At 36.4% G+C, this 17,648-nt stretch overlaps 1 protein-coding gene across 4 annotated transcripts; it reads right to left on the bottom strand.

The window, feature by feature from the left end:
- Positions 1-200: 200 nt before the first annotated feature.
- Positions 201-8,468, bottom strand: TAC1 (tachykinin, precursor 1). 4 transcript variants are annotated; one of them, XM_004676713.2, is made up of 7 exons: positions 8,348-8,467; positions 7,813-7,944; positions 6,707-6,803; positions 6,193-6,237; positions 5,564-5,587; positions 4,033-4,086; positions 201-788 (listed from the first exon to the last, which is right to left on the bottom strand). In XM_004676713.2, exons 2-7 carry the CDS (start codon positions 7,933-7,935, stop codon positions 739-741), a joined length of 393 nt encoding a protein of 130 aa, XP_004676770.1. In that variant the 5' UTR covers positions 7,936-7,944; positions 8,348-8,467; the 3' UTR covers positions 201-738. The 4 variants fall into 4 exon arrangements, with proteins under 4 accessions (XP_004676770.1, XP_012576438.1, XP_012576437.1 ...); XM_012720984.1 differs by lacking the exon at positions 4,033-4,086 and having other exon boundaries at positions 283-788; positions 8,348-8,468; XM_012720983.1 differs by lacking the exon at positions 6,193-6,237 and having other exon boundaries at positions 283-788.
- Positions 8,469-17,648: the final 9,180 nt, after the last annotated feature.

Here is a 17,648-nt window from a genome sequence, read left to right as displayed (position 1 = left end):
ATGATAAATGATTTAGCAAAAAAGAAGATGTATGTGTGAGAACGAAACTGAGATTACACTTTCCAGTAGAAAACAAATTAGTGGCTTTATGTTTCATTATTTGACAGTCAAAACAATTTTGAACATATTTCATCTACCAAAAAAAAAAACCCCAAAACTCTTGATTTGATATGTGTTAATAAAAGAATAAGACTGAATTCTCAAGATATTTTTTCTTTTATTTAAAATGTTAACTATCACAACACATTATACAATGAAATGAAGACCTTAGAATTACATTAAAACTTTTAAAACATCTCTATATTATCACAAAACATGAAACATGCTTCAGGGATACAAATACAGTTTGATACCAAATCTCAGTACATTTCCACCATGAAAACAAATAGAGAAGCATAGCCAGACTCTGAGTTTCTTCCTTAGCAGCAGCTGGTCTGATCTGAACCAAAAGTGATTTCTCTCTTCAGAGACTTTATTGACAGGGTTTTACAATTTACTTGGACACTGTGCTTTGTTGGGAAATTACCACAGATTTCTACTCAGAGGGGTCATTATATTAGAATTCTAGCACACTTTTACAACACATATGGGCACAATATGAAAAATAAACACTTCTTGAGTTTTAAACTCAAAACAATTATTATTAAATAAATAATTACTCCTCATAGTGCAAGTCTCATTTTACCTCTCATTGCCCATTACCACAAATGAAGCTCGATAAATAATACACTATGTAGTCTATTTACGTCTTCTTTCGTAATTCTGCATCGCGTTCCTTTCATAAGCCACTGAGAACAAAGAGAGGTAAAAGGTTTTTTAAGGTGATTCACTGAGTTGAGGTTCAAGGCATATACAAGTAATTTACCTGAAACTCATAGTGACTTGTTTTCCTCATGGAAGAATTTCTGAATTTTATTTAGATATCTTCAAATTCTGCTTCAGTCTGTTTCCTGATAGGAAGTGACCTACTGGCAAAGTTTGTAGTTGTTTTGGTCATCCATCCATCATATATTCAGTGCCCCCAAAGCATAATGTCACAATTTATTGCCATGTTGCTTCTCAGCAGTGTTCTCAAGCTGTTACATTCTACAGTGTTCTCAAGGCACCATGGTACATTATAAAGACAATGTCTAAAGAAACCAGCAGTGGTAGTAGGATGAAATCAAAATGTGGGACTTTGATTCTAAGACAGACTCTACAACCTATAGACCACAGGCCAAATTCAGCTCCATATGGATTTGTTTGTTTGTGTTTTGTTTTGTAAATAACACATTATGGATACATGGCCACACCCTCCCTTTGTGTATTATCTATGACCACTTTAACATTACAATGGCAGCTTTGGGTAGTTGCTAAGAAGCCTGCAGGGTTCACAAGTTCTAAAATATTTCCACTGGCTTTTTACAGGAAAAGTTTGCTAATTCCTATGACCCTGGCACCTAGTGGTGAGAAGCCTTCTTCCTGTCATGTGGATGCCTCCCAAGGAGGGATTGCTTTTGAACCTAAAACCATCCTCTGCCTTGTCTCTGTGAGTAGGTCCATTTGAGTCATCTAAGAACAACACAGTTTAACTTAATCTCCTGCCATCCCAGTAGCCTGAGAAAGGTTAACTTCTTCCTCTGAAGGTACTTAATATAGGTAGCTAGTAATTTGCTATGATTGTCTAGTGTAAAATTATATTTACATTATATTATTTTATATAACTAAGCAATTTCAAAGTGGTTTGAGTCCATAAAAATGCTAAATACTATACCGCTGCATCAAAAACTTGTCAGTTTTTTATCATTTTAGATAATCCTTCATATACTCACATGATAGTGAAAGTAGTGAACTTTGAAAAACTCAATATATGCTGTTGAAAATACTGAATTTAAATAGAAACAGCAGAAAAAACTGTGAAAGGCATCACAGGTGTCATTCTAAACACTTTTTCTCAATGAGAGGATTTGTTGAGAGAGGAGGTAAAGGTTCACAGTAATGTCAGTTCCTATATCACTTTAGCGACCAATTATCATTTAGGTTAGTTATAAGATTATATATATTATATATTATGTATATTTATAAATTATATATAATATATTATATATAATATCAACTATATATGCCCTGTTGGAATAGAACAGTCTAAGTCCCAAACTGGACAAATTCTGAAAGATGAAAAAGAGTTCATTTCTTACCCTGGTTTGTTTGTACTAGGAGGATGACTAGCCTAAGTTAAATTCCTGACAAGCCTTAGATTACAATTATGTTCCTCAGACAAGTGAGGCGTTCAGTGTTAACTAACGAAAGACAGATGAGTGATTTAGCAGGAGTATGTCTTCTTAAGTGGAAGCAGAGTTTCCTCCCTGGCCTCTGAACCCTATGAAACTGTAATTAAATTTTTATGTGTATGAACTGTTTTAGGGTTTCTCCTGGAAGAGGAATTCTAGATTTATCAGCTTGTCAAAGAGGTCTGTGACTACAAATGGTTAAGGACCAGATGCCTCCACAGGAAGACTAGGATAACTTTGCCTGAACTAAATTTTATGGAACAGTCTCTGGATTACATTTTGCCCATTCTTTTCCTTTCGTATTTCTTAACCAAAATGAAGGAGCAAATTTAGTCATAAGTCAATTCTGACTTATCACAGTTATTCTATTTATTATTTTCTATAATTTATTATTTAAATACATTTAATAACATTTAATCAATTCTACATAAAACAATATTTCCATTATTTGTGAAGTTAAGGTTCAAACCTATATTAATGTTCTGGAAGTGGAGAGGTGATGGCCAAAATAGTTATTAAGAAAGCAACAGTTTTCCTAATAAAGGGTTAGTATATACTTTTGGTACAAATGAAGTCAGTGTAGTTTAAATTTACATTCTAAATAAAAGCTGGAAAATAATGCAAAATAATAAAACAAGTTTAAAATGTTCATTAGACACAGTGGTTACATCTTTAAAATTTAAATTTGAACAGCCTGAAAATTTCTTCTGAAGAATAAAGTGTAATGTCTAAAAGTGAAAGGTAGAGAACCAATGTAAATACTAGGAGATATCACTTTTGTGTGACTTTTCAGATAATTAAGAATTAAACCAGCTCAAATATAGATTTGAAATATTCTAAATGGATAAAGTCGCTGCTGATTACTTTCTAATTAATTGCATGATTACTATTGGAAATCTGTTTCACTAAGGGCAACAGAATTTGAATAGCTTTCCTGAAGAACTTTAAGTGGGAGCTATAAGGCCTGAATGTACGTAACAAAAGTTCCATGTTTATGAAAATGATAGAGGGGTTATTTATCATTAACAATCTGTGATGAGTGAGTTAAAGAATGAGAATTTTCAGATATATGTATGTGACACATTTACATAGAAGATAGGAACTAAATAGGAGAAAGGTAATATATAGTTATCAAGTGGAAAAGTTGTTTAGAATGAAAATAGTATATATGAGTATTGTGGCATTCCTTCCTGCTAATGTAATGGCTTTCTCGACAAGCCAATTATAGCCATTTAGGATGATTTGATTATCTTCCTTTTTGAAGGCACTGGAGTGGATGTTTAGAGTTTGAGCTTCTATAACTCTGTGAAGGAATGAATTCTGTTAATGGAATTGTTTTGTTCATTTTTTTTTTGTGTTGAAGACTACCGGATGCAATGTCTTATACCACTTTCAAAATATCTTAGTAACAAGTGAAAAATAATTCTTATTTCCCATATACCATCCCCCCTGCCCACCCTTATATCTTAATTCAGTAAGGTTAAATGTGGTCTATTAACAGATATGAAGGAAAGAATATTAGGCTAGCCAAAGATTCAGGTTGGGTAATGACTAAATGGGGCAGACACTGGAAAGGCTAAAGGTTTGAGAAAAATATATTGTAAACCCATTCTTGGATTTATTTATTGCAACTCATTTTTTTTCACCATAATAGTCATTTTAAATTTATTATTCCTTTTTAATGTTTTGAAAATTATTCCTTAGAAAGAAAATAATAGAAGTAGATTTAAGTTACTATTTAAAGTTATGGTTTTATACATACCAGAATTTAAAGCTCTTTTGCCCATTAGTCCAACAAAGGAATCTGTTTTATGTCCTGGAAAAATACATTTAGGGGTAATTTAATATGTGTATCTTCGAGGAAATAAACTGTTATAGCGAGCACTAACAATAAGTAAGTTTCTGAACACATGCCTTTATATAAATATATGTCTATCTCAAATTTTGGTGAGCTCAAAGAAATGAAGTTATCAATGACTCAAACAATACAGTGAAAGTACTTCAATAACCAGATATTAGCAAGAGTCCTATATTTGTATTAGGTTTTATCGGCTTAAAAGGTTTTAAACATTGTCTCTATTTGAGCTAGCCCTGGTTTTTAGGGAGTCAATTGCACATTTGTGTTATAGAGAAATATCCGGGTTATCTCTTCATATTACTCAGTATGTTGTATTTCTCAGGAAATGAACCTGAGTTAAGTGAGATCCTTATAGTTGATGATGATAACCTTCTAAGAGGTCATTATTTCAGTTTTATTAGGTTTAAGAAATTACTCCATTTGGAAAGTATTTTAGTTTCAACACTAATAGAATTATTTTCATTACATAGAATTTTTGCTCCATATTATTTCCTCGAAAGTCAAATTCTTAGAAAGTAAACATGAATAAGATTTATTTTCAGAGAAGACTTTAGAAAAGGTTGTTTTGACTACACTATGAGAATGACTCTTGGCTAAAACCTTTTTGTTGAGAAAAGGGCTGTTATCCTAATGTGGCCTCACTGCCATCCAGTGAACCAAAACCCAGGCCAAGGTAAGTGAATCAATGGTATGATTAAGATGGACCCCTGGGATATCCTGTCCATGCTGGTTCCACTACCTGGGAATCTGGGATCTAATAATCATTAAGTGTCACTTTCTGCCATTTATCTGCCCTGAGAAATGCTGCATTCTACTTTGATTGGTTGAGGTTTTCCCTTCAATTATGGGGTCAAAAACTGCATTTCTTTCTACCTTTATATTTCTGTATGGGTTCACTACTTCGACACTCACTCAATCGTCTTAATTGGCTGCTGAATTACCCTAGTAATAAAAGATGTTATATGATCCAGCATACTGAAATGAATCGGAAGAGGTTGTGCTTTTCTATATTTTTGCAAGGGAAGCAACAGTGGGAAATAGGACTGTGTGGTGGACTTTTTTTAACCCTTCGCATTGAAATTCTTATATCTAAAATTAATAATTTATAGAACTTGAAGCATTTCCCTTTGTTAGCAGCTTAGAATAACAATAAACATTAATTCACAGTTTCTGTGTCAGGAATTCAGGAGTACTTTTGCTGAGAAATACAGGATCTTTAACATTAATGCATCATATTTTTTGTAGTATGGTATTTCAAAATGATAGAACTTTAAGCAATTATGTTCCGCATGTAATATGATTTCCTTCCACTCTTACATAGTCTTAATTAAAAATATTAAGTTATGACAGAAAATAAGATCAGGTGGTATATAAAGTGGAATTCAATGTAACTTACATTCGTATCTAATAAGTATCAAGATAATATTGAACTTACTTTTATGAGAGATCTGGCCATGTCCTAAAAAATAGAAAAATAAAATTAGCAAATAATAGACTTGGTCTTTCTTAAATTATGGTTATTGATGTAATATTGATTTACAGCAATTGTATATGTTTTAGGGGGAATTTTTCACAACTCTATAAATGTATGTCATTACACCTTGCTCACCACCAAAGCCCCAGTAATTCTCCTTCAATAGTATACTGCAATAGATTTGTTTGAAAAGTTGCTATATTTTATCTTTTAAAGATAATTTAATATAAATTTATTTTTAAAATATATACTATTTTCCATTCACATACTAGCCTGAGAAATATAGCAGAGCCATAAATGCTAACCAAATTATTAATAATAAAAACAAAATACTTTAAAATGCTTTCTATGGGCCGCTCAATCCAGGGTTGCCACATTCCTGAGATCTGTTACTAATTGATAGGCATCTTTCTGTTTTCTTGTAAGACACACATCCTCAAGGTGGGCCATCCACTTGGTGCTCAGGAAAGAGAGAGATGCAAATCTGTCTCATTAAATAGACATAGTCAAGAACCTTTATCTCTGCCCAGTCTCAGTGTTACTAGGTGTACATTCACAATACTATAATAAAGATTTATAGAAATGTTTACCATAGAGAGCCTTTAACAGGGCCACTTGTTTTTCAATTGAGGAATCTGACAAGAGATGAATTGATGTTAACTACAGGTTCCACCCAGTGGTGTGATGATGAATTCAAGGAAACTCAATATTCCTTTCAGGAGACACTGAACACTTAAGTGTACCCCAATGATTTAAAATCAGTTTCCACATGCACTTAGACATTCGGAGTACAACCCTTTGGGGACTCAGGCACCTTCCATTTAAGTTTGGATCTTCATTCAAGAGAGCACTTAGCCAAGGCTGGATCCCATTCTTGGTGATTTGGGTCATTCTAATACAGTGAAGCATGCAAAAAAGGATCTCTCCCTCCCTCCATGGGCAACTCAGTATTTGAGTGAGGTTATGGGTCAGTGTGGCGCCCAGAATCACACCCCTTTTTAGGATAAAAGTAAATAACCAAAGAACAGAGACATGTGCTCTGAGAACGGACAAGGAGACTGGCGGATCTCCATAGAGCAAGAGAGGGTTGGCTGCCCATCTCACCAGCATCCCGCTTGCCCATTAATCCGAAGAACTGCTGAGACTTGGGTCCCCGGGCGATTCTCTGCAGAAGATGCTCGAAGGGTTCAGGCAGCTCCTCCTGAGGAACAGACGCAGGGGCAAAGAGGTGTGTGGGAGATAAATGCTACACGCCCAGAACCCGCAGTCATTCCTTTGGTGCTCCCCTGTCCCAGAGCGCTGCAGGCGGCTGGGATCAACGGATCAGGCCCCGGAAGCCTGCTTCTGGGAGACGCAAAAAGAAGCCGGGCTTCCCCTGACCAGGACTGAGTAGAGGTCAACGACTGCGGCTCCCTCCAGAACAGATCCCGGTGGGACTCAGTACCTGCGCCTCCGCCTAAACCAAACAATCTCTGCGCGCTTTCTGCTTTCCTTCAGGGCGGGAGAAGTCTGGTCTCTGGCAACGATTTTAGAGACACCTCACCGCTCTAAAGGCTCACAGGTGTGTGGGGGCTGGGAAAGGGTGACAGCGCTCGTCAAAAGACATACACGGCGCGACTTTCTCTGTTCTCCGGAGGCGCGTTCCCTTGAACCAAAAGCCTGAGAGCCACCTAAAGGAAAACTTGGCGGCTACGTCCTCAGGTCCATAAAAATAAATGTCAAGATAGGAAGTTAGCTCTCCTTCCACCCCTTCCCTTTAAGCCCCGGGTAGCTATCCCCTCGCCGCTGTTTCTGCCTGCGACCAGCAAGGGCTCCTCTGCCCCCGCAAAGCGTGGCCAGATGCCTGGTCTTTGCAGCTGGACCAGAGTTCTCGAAATTCCCATTTTTAGGGGACCAAACCCCTAGAGGTTGTTTATTGTGCCCGATTTTAGTGAGAACCTCGGGCTCACTGAGGTAGGAACCATTCCTCCAAGGAGTTACTGAAATCCGACGATGCAGCCCTCGGGAGAGAACTTGGGTCTTGGGATCAATAAGCCGCGCGGGGCCCAGGGGTGGCGTTCTTTTTCAGCCCAGTCCCTCGCGTCTCCGACCCCTCGGGTGGTGGCCCCTCTCCTCGGTGCCCGCCAGCCTACCCTGGGTGCTATGGCTGAGAAAGTGACAACTCCCGAGTCAGTAAGAACAGCGCGGCTTGACTTGCGACCGGGTCTCACCTTGATCTGGTCGCTGTCAGACCAATCAGACCAATAATTTAGATCATCGTTAGCTCCAATTTCTTCTGCAAACAGTTGAGTAGACACGAGAAAAAAGACTGCCAAGGCCACGAGAATTTTCATGTTGGATTTCTGGAAAAAGTGGGAAAAAAAGAAATATTGAAGGCGGCTACCTCAAGAGTTGGGGAGCCGAATTTTGGCTTCCACAACCCGGGGCCGCTTGTACACTTAGGGAAGGTTTAGTCTCGCCTGTACCCTTAGGGAAGAGAATCGCGCTTCAAAGCTTCTCAGATCCTTTTCTTGGATCCCAACTTCCCCAGTCCTCCAACCCTCCAAACCACCAATCCACAAAGCCAGGAGGCTTTGCAGGTGTTAAAACACAGGGACTGTTGCTTTTGGGAAACCCGTCTCCCAGCTGTTTCCCCCACCGTCATACCGCTCCTCCCTTCCCCCCAGATGTCCATTCACAGTTAACAGCCGCCACCACGGAGCGTGAGCGGTGCAGAAGGCGGTGTTAGACCGCGCAGGTACTTACTGCGGAGGACTGGTCGGCGGGCTCTCTCTTGCTGGTCTGCGCGCTTAGGGCGTTGCGCACTCTCGGTGGCCGCGGTGATGGAGAGGCAGGTCACAGAGCACTGTTTTGCTTGCCTGGTGCCGCGCAGTTTTTATCCGAGGCTCGACGAGCGTCGAAACCCACGTGACACTCTCCCCACGCGACTTTCTGCTCAATATTTAATTAGCCGCCTCCTCTCCTTTGCTTGCGTCTGATTGAGAATTTCCGAGACGGTAGGCCGTCGGTGCCCAGAACATCCGGACCCATTGGGTTCGAAATGACGCAATTTTAGGAAAATCGAGATCTCAGCATCCAATCTCGAGTGACCAGTCTTCCGCCTGCAGATATGACGACCCCTCCCCTCTTGAGAGCTGAGTTCCATGACACTTGAGATTACTCATCAAAACAGAGCAAAATGACTCATTCCTCGGACTTCGGCAACTTTTGTGTCCCTTGAGACTTCAGGCTAAGTTGAACTTTTAAGGTTGACTTCTGCTATTAAGATGTCGGAAATTAGGCGGAAGGAACACTTCGAAATGGATGGGGGGCATCCGCGTTTTTTTCACTTCTATTATATTTCCATCTGCAGAATGCCTTGAGTGTTTCTGATATTATTCTGTGAGCAGAACATCCTTACCCCAAGTCAGCTAGAATACTGGCGTTTCTTCGTAATTACTAAAGGCTTTTCTATAGTATATATAATCCTACAGTATTTCAGACAATGGAAAAATATTTATTTTACATTCTGAAGAAGGGGGAAATTAAATGTGGTATTCAACGTAGAACTTTTATATTAATGCCATTCTAGGATTAATTTTATTCCAAGCTACGTCCTCCTTGTTATATCCAGGAGTAGGAGTTGGAAGAAGATAATTTTCACTTCCCTTTCTTGCTGAAGACTAGGAAACAGACATTATGGGTGCGCAAGAATCTTATTCATTAATGGGCTCTATAGATCATTCATAGATTTCTCCTGTCTCTGAAAATCAGTGTAATGGTGATGCTAATTGGAAGGTCATTATCAACATGCAACTATTAGGCAAATAGCATAGGTACAGAAACCATAGCTTTGCATGGCTTATAGTTTGCCTTGTAGGCACGTTTCTTTCATTTCTAATGAATGAAATGACATCTTGGGTGGTGATGTTTTCTCCTCTTTAATTAGTATTACGTTTTCCAATGAATGCTGATGTTTTTAGTGCAAAGGAAATAATATTATGCAAATAACTAAATCAGTAACTTTTTTTTCCTTTAATACTCTTAAATTACCCTGAATTTTAATATCTCCATGTATCATTTTTGTAGGCCCAGTCTCACAACATGAGATACTCTGTTTTAACAAAAGTTTTTTTTAACATGGAAAATTGTAAACATATGAAAAGTAGATAAAATCATCTACTAGATTTGAATGAATTTGAATTATCCAGTTGATTGGAACAACTCACAAGTTTTAGCTACTAGCCTTTCCTATTTCCTCTCCTCTCAGATTATTTAGAAGCAAATCCTAGACATTACATCAACTGTAAATATTTCAGCTCTTCCATATAAATATTTTTAAATAAAAATAGAGCCATGCTATTATTCTAGCATAAATTACTTATAGCACTAAATATCCAATAGTGTTCAAATTATTTCATACTGTATTATAAAGCCATACATGGTTTACTAGTCAAACTCACAATTCAATAAAGGCCATACATGGCAATTGATTCGTATCTCTCTTAAACCTCTCTTAATTTAAAATTTTCTCCCTTCACCTAGTCTATAAAGTGTCCTACCTTCAGGAGTTTGCTGATTGCTTCCTAATGTTTTCTTCTAACTATTTTTCTCTATTTCCTGTTGTAATCTAGAAGTTTGTTCAATATAGACTACTTTATATTCATTGCTAAGAAGCTCATGCTATCTAGTTGTTTCTCTTTTTCAGATATTAACAACTATGGTGACTGTTTTCAAGATCCATTTATTCATTAATACTTTTAAAATCATGTTATTCTGGTTTTATCATTCATTCTATTAGCTAGACTATTTCTTCCATATTAAGGTAAAGTTTCCCCTCGACTCTCTAGTTAGGACAAGACTTGGTTAATAAAAGGAGAAAATGTGATAAGTGTTTGATTACTTCCCCTTACTAATTAAAAAAATGAAACGATAAAGTAACACCTTCAAATGTCCCCTGTTCCCCTCTCCCACCATTAGGGTTATTATGACCTCATGAATTTAAACACATTTGAAGTATTTCAATTTGTCCTTCAAAGAATGATAGAAACAGTGCCCCTTTGTAAGTGATGATCAAATTATTCCATTTCTTGGCCAGCAAGTGACTTTGCATTTGTTTCCAGAAACATGATAATGCTTTAGATAGACTTTAATGACTTCCTTGGGTTTTGGTATGACAAATATTTTGTTCTTAAGGAGTTCTTGTTTCGTTGCATTAGAACTGATAATTAGAGATCATAATCTGGGCATTATGGTGCACATTGCTACTGAGTTCATGGTTCCAATTACTTTTTGATAATTAGAGCTGAAAATGTGTGTGTGTATGTAAAATCATGAATGTATGCTGATATTTTATCCAAGTTGGGTATTCTAGAGGTCTTTCTTTTACCTCATTTTGCCTCTTTCTTCCTATGCTAAAATATCCCAGTTCCAGTGACATCAACATAACTACTCATTTGCTTTATCTCAGTCAGATAATGCCAACTTGTTCAACAGCATACAACAGCATAATTATTGGAATGGATTACAAGTTTTTATTTGCATTTTTTTTACAATTAGAATATGTCGCACTTGGAGTGTCCAGTTAAATTACATGTTTTAAAGTCACTTTAAAATTTTTCTCTGTATAAACTGTTAAAAAATTAAAAAATACAAAACTAAAAAAAAATGGAGAAAATTAAAAAAAAATTCTTCTCTGTGTGGTTTGATACAGATGCTTATACACATAGGAGTCCTTTGCTCATTTTGATCTTGAATTTAGGGATAGCTTTTAAAATTTAACTTTAAATAATGTTAACTACATAGTTCTAAGCCCAAATATTCAAAACAATGCTTCCAAAGTAGTATAAGTTCCACTCCTGTCTCTCTAACCTTTCCCTTCTAGTCACCATTCTTTTTAGTTTATTCTTTTTACTGTTGTTTTAATGTAAATATGGATTCATAGCTCCATCTTGTAAAATGCCAGACTTAAAGCAGAACATTTTTTAATTAAAAAAATCACTGTATTATTTTTTATTGAGATAACAATGGTTTGAAACACTGTGCATAATTTAAGGAGTAGGTTCACTCCTTTTCCTGTAATACCAAGCCCCACACCAAATACCAAATACCAACCCAACACCACTGGGCTCTCTCCACCATTTGCTCTACTTTCCCCACTCATCCCATCTGCAAGCTTCAGTAGTCAGATTTCTATGTATGTTTGGTTTAGTTTTTTTTCTCCTTTGTATTCCTTCTCTGTAGTTCACATGTGAGTGAAATCACCTAGTATTTTTCTTTTTCCTTTTGATTTATTTCTCTTCACATAACTTCCTCCAGTTCCATACATGTTGCAGAGGCAGATTTCATCTTTCTTTTCATAGCTGAGTTGTTTTCCATTTTATAAACATACTACATCTTCTCAGTCCATTGATATGTGTTTGGTCAATGGAAAACACTTTGGGTCCTTGTGTACTTAGGTTGTTTCCATAATTGGGCTAGTGTTAATAGTGCTTCAATGAACACAGGAGTGCATATATTCCTTCAAATTAATGTGTTTGAATCTTTTGTTGGATAGTAATAGTAAAATAGATCTAATAGTAGATATATTTTTTATTTTTAAAAACTTTTGTACTGTTTTTAAAAATTATAGGCTGTAGCTGTGTTTCCAACAACATGGTACAGGGCACCCATCTCTTTATAGCTCCCCAACACTTATTTGTAGTCTTTTTGATATGGGTTATTCTTACAGGAATGAGGTTGTACCTCATTGTGATTTTGATTTGCATTTCCATGATACAAGTGGTGATGAACATTTCTTCATGTGCCTGCTGGCCATTTGTATATCTTTGAAGAAATGTCTATTTAGCTTTTCTGTCCATTTTTTAAAAAAGATTTATTTATTCATACAGAACTGGGGTATGGATGGCCATAGATGTGGAGGGTAAGAAGATTCACCAGAGACAGAGTGGGGAGCAGAACAGGCAGATCAACAAAGTACACTGCTGAGGGGAGCAGCGGGCGGGTCAGGAGAGGTCTGCCACGCCATGTGGATCTCCTCCAGGGCAGGCGGGGAATCGAACTCATGTGGAAGTGGCTTAAGCCTCTTAGTGCTGTGCTTTAACCCACTCACCACCAGGGAGGGACTCTGTCCATTTTTTAATTGCTTATTTGTTTTTATATGTTATTGATTTATTTGAGTTTGAGTATTTACTTGGATATTAGCTCCTGTGGAACATAGGCAGTACAAATATTTTCTGCCAGTCATTAGGGTGTCTCTTTGTTTTATGATAATTTTTTTCACTACTCAGAAAACTTTAGTTTGATGTAAAAGTATTTTAGATATTTTTTTCCCTCAGTTGCTGATATGGTTTCTGAGGTAACAGTAAAGACAACCATTTCACAATGTCTTCACTGGTGTTTAGTGAAGCCAGTTTTATAGATCTGTTCAGATGCTTTATGTTGTAAATGTGTCATAGTATGTAATATAAAAGCTGCCTCATAAATCGAACAATGATAATGAGGTAACACAGCTGAGTAAAGAATACATTTCCTACTTTGCCCATGTAATTCATTAATTACTAACATAGTGGTTTTAGTAACATACTTGCTCCTTGGACATTGCCAGGGTGCAATCTTTGCTTTCTTTAAGATATTTATGCTCTTTCTTTGTTTTGTCTTCTAGAACATCAAATTTATGAAAATATACATATTCATAAAATACATATGTATGAGGAGTAGGTAGAATGATGGTAAGAAAGTAGTTAATAAATCATTTTTATGTAAATTAAAAACCTGCAAAAAAAGTACATAGAAAAATTACCATTATTGATTTATTCATATCCAAGAATGAACTACCATTAACACCTGATAAACTGCTTACAATTTTTTTTTTTAAGATTTATTTATTTGTGCATACAGAACTGGGGTACAGGCCAGAAGCTCAGGGGTGGCGAGAGGCTTCACCAGAGACAGAGGGGGGAGCAGAACAGGCAGATCGACAAAGTACACTGCTGAGGGGAGCAGCAGGTGGGCGGGTCAGGAGAGGTCTACCTTGCGCACATGGGAATCGAACTCACATGGAAGTGGCTTTAGCTTCTTAGTGCTGTGCTTTAACCCGCTGCGCCACCAGGGAGGGCCCCTAAGGAGTACTTGTAATGAAGGATGAGAAAAAATATAAATGTGAGAAATATTTCTTTATCGCAAGATAATTTTCCTACAAAGAATTCACTAATGTTAAAAATAAGATTTAGGGAAAATTATTAAAAGGCTAGAATGTAATTTTATTTTCAAAGGACACTTAGTATCTATAATTACTAATTGGAAACCATGAAGACATTAGTCTTAATGTTTAAACTGCCCCTAACCTCTCTGTTTTTGTAGTTATGTGATTATTTCAACATTATTTGATTTATAACTTATAACATTCACTTTCAGTTTGCCATACTTTGATTAGTTGTCTACTCTTCACACTCTATTTAAACAGTTTCATTGTTAACCATCAGTTTTTTTAACCTAACTTTGCAATTCTTGAGTTTTTTTTTTTTTTTAAAGTATCTCTTATTTGACTTGATATCATAGTCAAGGAAATTTTTCTTGCTCAGGAAGAACACATGCATACTCTAACCCTTGGGTTCTATTTTGTGAGTGACTATCTGTCAGTGATTTCTATACTCATGTGGTATCTTGACAAATTATGATCTCTTTTATTATCTTTCATGAAAGTTCATTTTCGGCTATGAGAAAATCAATAATGATATTTTTCTTTGTACTTTTTTGAAGGTCTTTAATTTATAGACATGAAAATGATTTATCTACTTGATGCTTTATGGACATTGCTTCATTGTGTTGTAGAATTGAATATCATGGAAAATTCTTAGTTGGGAGGTTTTTTCCCCTCTGTCTGTATATGATTTGCTTTTTTGCTCAAATAACTGAAAATTCTGTAATCTATCTTGCTGATCATCTTAATCTAATCTTCTTGGTATATCATGTACTGTTTTTGTTGTACAGATTATTATTTCCTTGCTTTAGTGAATTAGGAAACTTGTATTACATCTTCATATGTAACTTGAAGTAGAGTTCCTACTCCTACTTCAAAGATATTATCGTCTTTTCCTTTGGATCATAACATATTTATGACATATATAATTATGTACTATGTGTGCAATTATATATTATAATCTAAATTATATCCCATGTCTATTATATTCTTCCAAATTGCTTTATTCCTTGCCTTTTTCATCTGTATTTACTTTGATGATATTAACTTCTTCATGTCAGTAATTCACTTTTAAAAATTAATTTACTTATGTATATAAGACTGGGGTACAGGCCAGATTTGTGGTGTGTGTGTGTGTGTGTGTGTGTGTGAGAGAGAGAGAGAGGGAGAGAAAGAGAGAGGAGTTAGCAGACAAAGATGAAAAGCAGAACAGGCAGATCTACTGAAATACACTGCTGAGGGGAACAGTGGGTGGGTCAGGAGAGGTTTGCCATGCCTTGCGGGTCACCTCCCTTGTCGGGGATTGAAGGGATTGAACTGGGGATCAAGCTCATTGTGAATAGCTTCATTGCTATGTTTTAACCCATTGTACCATCAGAGAGGGCCCAGTAATTCACTTTTGTCTATTCTGTACTTTGCTGTTTATAATTTACTTATTCTTTACAGATTACATTGCATAGTTCCCAATTTGTTCTCCATTGACTAGTAATTTCCCTTTCTATCTCATTTAATTGGTTTATTTCCTATTATTATGCTCTTATTTTATTGAATTCATGTTCTTAGTGTGAAGTAATAGAGGAAATTTTCTGTTTCCTGCTTGAGTTACATTTTCTTCCAGTTCAGTGGTCAAATGCATGAATAAACACTACCAATTTTAATACTGACTTAATCACTTACATTAAGTCATGTAGCGATGAAAAAAATTACTTGGACACTCTGCCTCAATTTCTTAATCCATTGAGTAGGATAATAAATTGTATTTACCTCATTAGGTTGTTATGGGAATTAAATGAGTAAATAACTGTGAAATGTAAAAAACAGAGCCCAATACATGAAATTAATGTTAACTTACTATTAACGTAAGGACAAAAATGGCTGTGTGTGTGTGTGTGTGTGTGTAATGTTTAATATTTTGTATCAACTTGGCTATGTTGTAGTTAGTATCTGATTATTTGGTTGAATGACAGTTTAGATGTTGCTGTGAAGATTATTTTTACTATAAATACAATTAATATTTAATCATTTAAAAGGAATTTTGGGTAAAACATAATCTTTTACATGGTGAATTTTATCCAATCAGTACAAGGTTTTAAAATAAAAAAACCAAGGTCTCCCAAGAGGGAAGGAATTCTGTCTTCAGACCATCTTTGGAGTCAAGACACTAACTTACTGATGAATTTCTACCCTGTCAGTCTGCCCTGTGGATTTTTTAATTTACCAACACTTAGAAAAATGTGAAACAATTTCTTAAACCCCTTCACTGATTCCTTAAAAATCTCTTTCTTCCTGTCACTTCTCTTCAACACATACAAACACACAGTCCTTACTGTTTCTGTTTTTCTGGAGAATCTGATTACAGTGTGTATTATATTAGTATATCTTCTCAGCTACTCCATCTTGGTGGACTTGGGGACACTGGGCAGATAAAATGGGAGTGATTACTTGACTCGGCCTTCCCTATGAAGGCTGAGGTTTTTAAATTCCCATTACTTTTTTTAACCTGAAGGAATTGTTACTGGGAGTAGGCCAGGGTTCTGTTGCCTGTCAGTAAGCAGAGACAGGAATTGAATCTATAAGTGCTTTAATTTTTCTGATCGCTGGCCATTGATCTGACAGAATGGAAGACCACTCTGCCATCTCAAAGGATCTTTTTATAATGAGTTACACACAGACAGTGAGTCATAAAACAAACAGCCCATCAGAACAGCCCATTACAATTGATATTTCTGGTGTTTGCCATGTTCAGTCCCCAGAACTTGTTATCAGCATCCAGGTTGTCTTGACCCTGGCACACGTAATGGTGTCAATGTCCAGAGCTTATTCAGGCATCTCAGTTCAGAATAAGAGTTTTAGTTTAAAGGAAACATATCACTAGTCATATAGTGTATTCACACAGCCAATGGATTCTGGATGTGCAGACTCCTATACCTGCTATGGGCCCTTCCCTTCCTCCCTAGCACCTATCAGAATGACAGGGATAGAGGTAAAGGGATCAAGTGCAGTCTGGATATCTAGACTCTGTCTTTCCCCAGAGATATTGTACAATGTCTTGTTTCCTGTCAATTCCTTGGTTAGAGGGTCTGTGCCTTCCTGGTGAGGATCCCCCAGAATCAGCTCTGTTCTCTTCCCTGGTGTCACCAGTTTTTCCCAGTCAACTGTATTCATTTAATTTTGAAATAAAATAATCATTTCCCACTTAGTTTTCTTTTCTCTATCTATGGGATCACTGGGAATTCTCAGAATTTTTTCAATTCACCAATACAAATTTGGAGGGTATTAGTGAGGTTAAGGAAACAGGAGCTTAGTAGTTGGGCCTTTCTGCTTTGCTTCAGAATTGTGTTCCTTTCATTGACTACATAGTCTTGAAAAATCATTGCATTAATTAGATTGTGAATATTGATTTTTTTGTCACGTATTATGGATTCTATTTTTTTCCACAATCACTAGTCTTTATTTTGTAGGTATTGAAGGAAGCCTAGAATACTACCATGTTCAAGTTATCAAACTAGTAAATATTTGTAGAATTATTTGAGGTCATCTATACCAAGTGGATATATCAGCTCCCTACTGTTTTGTTGCCCCCAGACTTCAGAACTGTAGACAAGTCCCTGGAACACAGATGTTGCTCCATATACTGTATTGAAGAAATATTCCATATCAGGCAAAATCCTTTCTCTTCTGGATGCATTGGTCTTTTACATGTTAATTACCTAGGAAGTCTTGCTGTGATTACTTTCTTTTTCTTGATGCTCTGTGAGAATTGTTAGTTTTAGTCACGTTTTTATTTGAATATACTCACATTGATTACTCTCTAAAATCTTCCCAGTCCACTTTATCACCACACCCTGAGTTATTAAACATTTCCTA

The sequence above is a fragment of the Condylura cristata genome, unplaced genomic scaffold (genome assembly GCF_000260355.1).
Source record: "Condylura cristata isolate star-nosed mole 26May11 unplaced genomic scaffold, ConCri1.0 scaffold00005, whole genome shotgun sequence".
NCBI classification, from domain to species: domain Eukaryota; kingdom Metazoa; phylum Chordata; class Mammalia; order Eulipotyphla; family Talpidae; genus Condylura; species Condylura cristata.
The sequence above is the reverse complement of the archived record's forward strand: the minus strand, read 5'-3'. Positions and strand labels throughout refer to the sequence as shown.